Raw genomic sequence first — 6,000 nt, forward strand, 5'->3', positions numbered from 1 at the left:
GACTATATTTAAAAGACTGTTCTTGACCCACTGTAGTGCCACATCTTTATAAATCAAGGGTCCATATATGTGTGGATCTATTTTGAAGTTCTCTATTGTGCTCCATTGTTCTGTTTCTTTACACTTGCACCAGTACCACTCTGTCTTTACAAACATGTGATTACAGATTTATTATAAATCTGTGGCTCACATGGTAAAGAATCTACCTGCAATGCAGGAGACCCAGGTTCGATCCCTGGGTCAGGAAGATCCCCTGGAGAAGGGAATGGCAACCCACTCCAGTATTCTTGCCTGGAGAATCCTATGGACAGAGGAGCCTGGTGAGCTACAGTTCATGGGGTTGTAGAGTCAGACATGACTGAGTGACTAACACTTTCTTTCTTTTCACTTGTTCTTGTTCTTCTTCAAGTTCTTGGCCATTTTTAGTCCTTTGCATTTTCATCTATATATTTTAGATTCAATTTTCAAGATCCTCCTTAAAATTCTGCTGGAATTTTAATTAGAACTGCATTGATCAATTTGAGAAGACCATGTATGTTTTAATATTGAACTTTAAATTCACAAAATGTTATGTCCTTTCCTTTATTTAGATCTTCTTTAATTTCACCCAGTTACTGCCTGAATTATCTTCTACAACATTACTTCCAAAGTGCTGGCTAGCTCCTTCTTACTAAAACGACCTTTTACTAAAAGCATTAGCTGGGACCTAATTAGAAATGCAGAAAGTTCCCGCCTCAGATCTTCTGAAATAGAACCAAACTTCTAACAAGATCCCTAGGAAATTCTTATCCACATTAAAGTGTGAGAATTCCTGCTCTACCCCAACCACTTCCAGTAGTGGGGAATTCACTGCCTCTCAAGACAATTGATCCTACATTTGAGCACCTACTTCCTTGGTGGCTCAGATGGTAAAGAATCTGCCTGCAATGCAGGAGACCTGGGTTCAATCCCTGGGTCAGGAAGCTCCTCTGGAGAAGGGAATGGCAACCCATTCTAGTGCTCTTGCCTGGAGAATATCATGGACAAAGGAGCTTGGAGGGCTACAGTCCACGGGGTTGCAGAGAGCCGGACACAACTGAGCGACTAACCCTTTCTTTCTTTTCTTTTACTATTAGAAAGATCTTCATTATACTGAACCAAAATCTTACTCTAAAGCTTCCAACCTTGGTTGAAAGCTAAAGTACTCTATAGAACAAATGTAATTCCTCTTCTACATGGCAATTCATCTGATATATGAAGAGAAAGATCATGTCACACCTTGAATCTTCTTTCCTCTAGTAAACTTTTCCAATTTCTTATCTCTTCCATCAGATGACAAGATTCCAAGTTCTCTCCCATTAAAACCCATGGGCTTCAGTGTTAAGTCTTTCTCTATGTTCAGGAAAGGGAGAGCATAACATTATCCTACACCAGTGCCCGTATGTATGTTGAAAGGATGACTTTCCAGGCATCAGATATGTCATCTCCATCTTAGAGAGATGTGGTCTCAGTTAACACCTACACTGACTTTGTCCTGGTAGTGTGGATTTTAATTCATTCTAAGTAGCATTAACAAACATTGACTGAAGGTTCTTGTGTGCCCAGCACTGCTTTGTAGGGAATGCAAAAAAATATAGGCTATTTGTCAAGGAACTGATAGTTTGTTTGGAGAAGCAACGTATAAATATATCAGAGTGTCTTGTATACAGTGTACAGTTAAGTGCCATAATGTGAGAATTAGACTTTAAGTACCTAAGGAATTTAAGTAAAGGAGAGGTCATTATAAGTTGAAGTAACCAAAGAACAATAGTATGATGCAAAGTACATGTGCTTTAAGTTAAAAGACACTTTAAGTTAAAACCCTGGCTTTGATAATTCTTGTATGTGCCATTAAGAGAGCACTAAATCTTTCTGGACTAGCATCTTCATCTATGAAATGTGAGTAACAATAGTATTTAACATATAGAGTGGTTGTGAGACAAATGGGAAGATATATGTGAAGAATTTTGTAAACTTAAAACACTTGCCTATGTATGGTTATTATTGAGTTCGATATTTAGATAGGAAAGAGAACTGATGAGAAACCATGATAGTGAGGAATAGTAGGACCCCTGCATGTTGTGAGTGATGTGTGTGTGTGTGTGTGTGTGTGTGTGTGTGTGTGTGTTAGTCACTCAGTCGTGTCCGACTCTTTGCGACCCCATGGACTATAGCCCGCCAGGCTCCTCTGTTCATGGGATTTCCCAGGCAAGAATACTGGAGTGGGCTCCCATGCCCTTCTCCAGGGGATCTTCCCAACCGAGGGATCAAACCTGGGTCCCCTACATTGCAGGCAGATTCTTTACAGTCTGAGTATCAGAGAAGCCCTATGTAGGTGATATGAGTGAGACTAAAATACTATATAAATCTCATTCTCATCAGCTATCCATGTAAGAGCCACACCGATTTCAGTTCACTACGAGTAAGACTTTTAACACAGCTGGAAAGTGGTAATGGTAAATCAGGCTGCCTCACAAGGCTGTAAGCTCCAAGATGTCACTTGAGGAATCTTAAGCAAAGCCCAGGGAATTGAGTTCCAGGGAATCTGGGGGAGAATTTTCACCTGAAAAGGACCAAATGACTCCAAAGAACTTTTCAACTCACAACTTCTTGATTCTGCACTTCTCCATGATGAGGATTTGATGGGAAATAACTCGCTGCTCAACAAATGTCTTGTTTACTTTGTTTCCCTTGTAGTCTGTTCAGAAGAAACCTGACCCCCTGCCAGCCCAGGACCCCTGCACCACCATTTATGTCGCTGCCACAGAGCCTGTCCCAGAGCCCATCCAGGTGAGATGTCGCTCTGTGCCTCCTCTCTGTAGAAAGGGAAGAGATAGAGACAGGGAAAGAGTGGAACCTGTGTAGAGCTGAAATGGAGAACGCAGGTCCTAGCAAGCAGGTAGCAAGGAGCATCTGCAGCCTCGATTGCAGGGCTTCTGGGAAACTCCCCATGGCTTTTCACATGCAGTCCCTGCTCACTTTCTGTTCACCAGTGTTTCTCTGAAAGCTGTCTAAGGACCACATCAGAATCAGCCCGCATATTTCTTAAAAATAAAGATCCTGGGAACTTCTCTCTAGGATCTGTTCAATCAGAACGTCTATAGCAGGTCACCAGGCATCTGCACATTAAAAATCAACATCTTTCATGTGATCCTGATGCATGCTTAAGTTCAGGAATTGCGTCTTGAGTCCAGGAGTTCTCAAGCCCAGCTGCATATAGTCAGGGGAGCTTTGTAAAAATACCCATGCCCTGTTTCCATTCAACCCTATTTATCAGAATATTTAGGAGTAGAGCTCCGCAAATGTGTAAAGAATATGATGCCTAGCCCACCTGTTTTATCCCATTGCAAGATCAGAATGGAGTAAATTTACTTGACAAGAATCTTCCTTTTACTAAATGAACAGAAGTAAATTCTGGGCTGAAGCCTTGGCTCCAGTTGGGCTTTATTAAATAAAGCATTTTAGGAGATAATGGAGGATGAAAAGACGACAGAAATATCTACTTTTATCTATTTTCCTCAAGTCTATTGTACACATACCCAGCAATGCTTGGAAGGATGCCTTGTCTTCATTTTGAGGTTTAGTTACAGAAAGCTCCTATCCAAAGGGAAGTAAAAACATAAATCTGACTTTAAAAGCTTTAAAAAATCATGTAGATTTTTAATAATGTTTTCTTGGGGAAGAAACACAGCACTTGGTATATATTCACATTTTACAGCAAAATCACCTGAATTCCCCCATTCCTGTCTCTCTGTGTCTCTGACTCTTGAATCTCTTCTCCTTATGAGAATTCTTCGCTCACAGTCTTCATCTCCTCCCCATCCCTCTCCCACCTGAACCATTTCTTCCTTCTTCCTTTAGGTCTCACTGATCTTCCCTTTTTTAAAACTTGGTAATTTATAATGCTCTTGGCTGCTCTAAATTGAGTGCCAGTCCTCAGATGACTGGGTCAGTTTTCCTAGTCTCCCTGAGGCTTACATATGTAGCCCATCTGTGGGCAGGCAGACAATCTGGGGACCTGAGTGCTGCCTCTAGCTCTATGGCTTCCCAGAGGTCTTGTGGTTAGTACTTTGCCTTCCAATGCAGGGGATGTGGATTCGATCCCTGGTTGGGAGCTAAGATCCCACATGTCTCATGGCCCAAAAACCAAAACACAGAACAGAAGCAATATTGTAACAAACTCAACAGAGACTTTAAAAATGATTCATATCAAAACAATCTTAACAAACCCAGCTGTGATAGACCCTGAGCAAGTTGTAATGCTACCTGATTCTTGAGAACCTTTCCTTTTCCTAAGCATCGCATTTTCCATTTATAGCCTGTAAACCTAGCGCTGGTCCCTCCACTCACAGACTTGTTCTATTTTTCCCCCAGGAATCAGGTTCCTTCACGGTCTATGCCAGTGTGACGCTTCCAGAGAGCTGACATCACAAACTCAGTGAAAGGACTTTCTAAAGGAATATAGAAGAGCCAAAATAAACACTGAACTTGGTCCCAGATCCCAAGTATTTTGTGACGTCTACACGTCTGCATTCTTCTCGGCTCGACTCCCTGATGACATTTCTTCCACATCTACCTGTGAACTGGATAAGGAAGTGAGGCTTCCCAAGTGCTTAGCCTGCTCTGCAAGTGGCACAGGCTCAGAGCAGAGAGCTAGTTGATATAACTTTACATCTCTGTGGTGTAGCAGATGAAATGGATAACGCTGGTCCAGTGAGTCTGGATCTTCAGGTGTCTTGCCTTTTGCTGCAACTTGATGATAAAAGCTAAAGGCAGAAAGCCAGCACAGGACATCTAGGACCCATCTCAGACAGCTGACCACCAGCCACAGAACCTGGAACAGCTTGCACCTTGGCTGCCTGTTCTCAGCCTGGGATCTGCTTCCGATCACCAAGTAGACTTGATCAAGGCTCTGTGCCTCAGTTCCTCTCTCTGAATAGACAGTGAAGGGTGAATTCCTCATTGTATGTAAAACACTCTGACATTATTCTATCAAAGAAGCTAATAAAGTATTTTATTTGTAAAACCTGGAAACTAAAGAGTCAATAAACTGAAAACATGATTTTGAGGTCTCTGAGCTTTGAATAATGGAATGAAAAAAATCTAAGATTCTTAAGAGTACTGTTCTGTGGAAATGGCAGTCAGATTTAAAGAAAATTAGCCAGTGTTTGGTAACGCTATTACAAAGGAACTTGATTTTCACTTCCCAAAATGATTTTTAAATCCTAGTTCTCTATTTACTCCATTGAACAACAAATCTGGAGCCTCAACTAAGACTGCAAACTGATTCTGTGACCATTTTACATCCATGGCCTCATGTCTTCAGGGTCTCTATCAAACATGTGTTAATCTTTGCATACCTCTCCTCACCACTAAACCTATCCTGAAGTAGAAAATTAACATATTTTGGCCCAACAGTTTCAACTAATTGAATACTTAGTAGTTTAAATTATAGGCTGCAGACAGAAAGAGCCTCTTCCAGTGAAGTCCTATTTCCCTTCTATTCTCTGCTTTCAGACAGGCCTTCAGAAGGCACTTCTTCTTTCTGATAAGGTCTTGTATGACCTCAGCGAACACTTTAAGAAACTGCCAACTGTCTTACAACCATATAACAAGGATCACCAACTTTCCAGCTCAAAGCTCTTAGGTCCTCATAGCCTTATCCTTTGCCCTCTCTAGTCAATCAATTCACATTTTAGTTCTGTTGTTCAGTGCATCTTGTTTCTTAGAACCAATTCCAGTAGTATTCCAATTTGCGATGAACAGAAACTGACACTGAATTTTTTATATAGAAAAGGAATCTACTGAAAAGATGCTGGTTAGTTCCAATAACTACTGGGAGGTTCTGTAAAATGATGGTTTGAAAATGAGCAAGAAGAGGGGAGACTTTGGCTGTGGCAAGGAATACAGCCCAAATAACAAAACCAGCCCTGGGGCGACAATGCTGGCTACCAGTTGTATTCCTGTTGTCCTCCCAGCACT

The 6,000-nt window shown here is 41.4% G+C and overlaps 1 protein-coding gene across 1 annotated transcript in view; it reads left to right on the forward strand.

Moving 5' to 3' along the window:
• The window catches only part of SLAMF1 (signaling lymphocytic activation molecule family member 1), a 41,442-nt gene extending 36,362 nt beyond the window's left edge, over positions 1–5,080 (forward strand). Inside the window, exons 6-7 of the mRNA XM_081491657.1 lie at positions 2,716–2,808; positions 4,393–5,080. Coding sequence (XP_081347783.1) covers positions 2,716–2,808; positions 4,393–4,443 — 144 coding nt within the window. The 3' untranslated portion in view covers positions 4,444–5,080. The remainder of the gene's footprint in view (positions 1–2,715; positions 2,809–4,392) is intronic.
• Positions 5,081–6,000: the final 920 nt, after the last annotated feature.

The sequence above is a fragment of the Giraffa tippelskirchi genome, chromosome 5 (assembly GCF_054371585.1).
Source record: "Giraffa tippelskirchi isolate mGirTip1 chromosome 5, T2T-mGirTip1v1.2.pri, whole genome shotgun sequence".
NCBI lineage: Eukaryota > Metazoa > Chordata > Mammalia > Artiodactyla > Giraffidae > Giraffa > Giraffa tippelskirchi.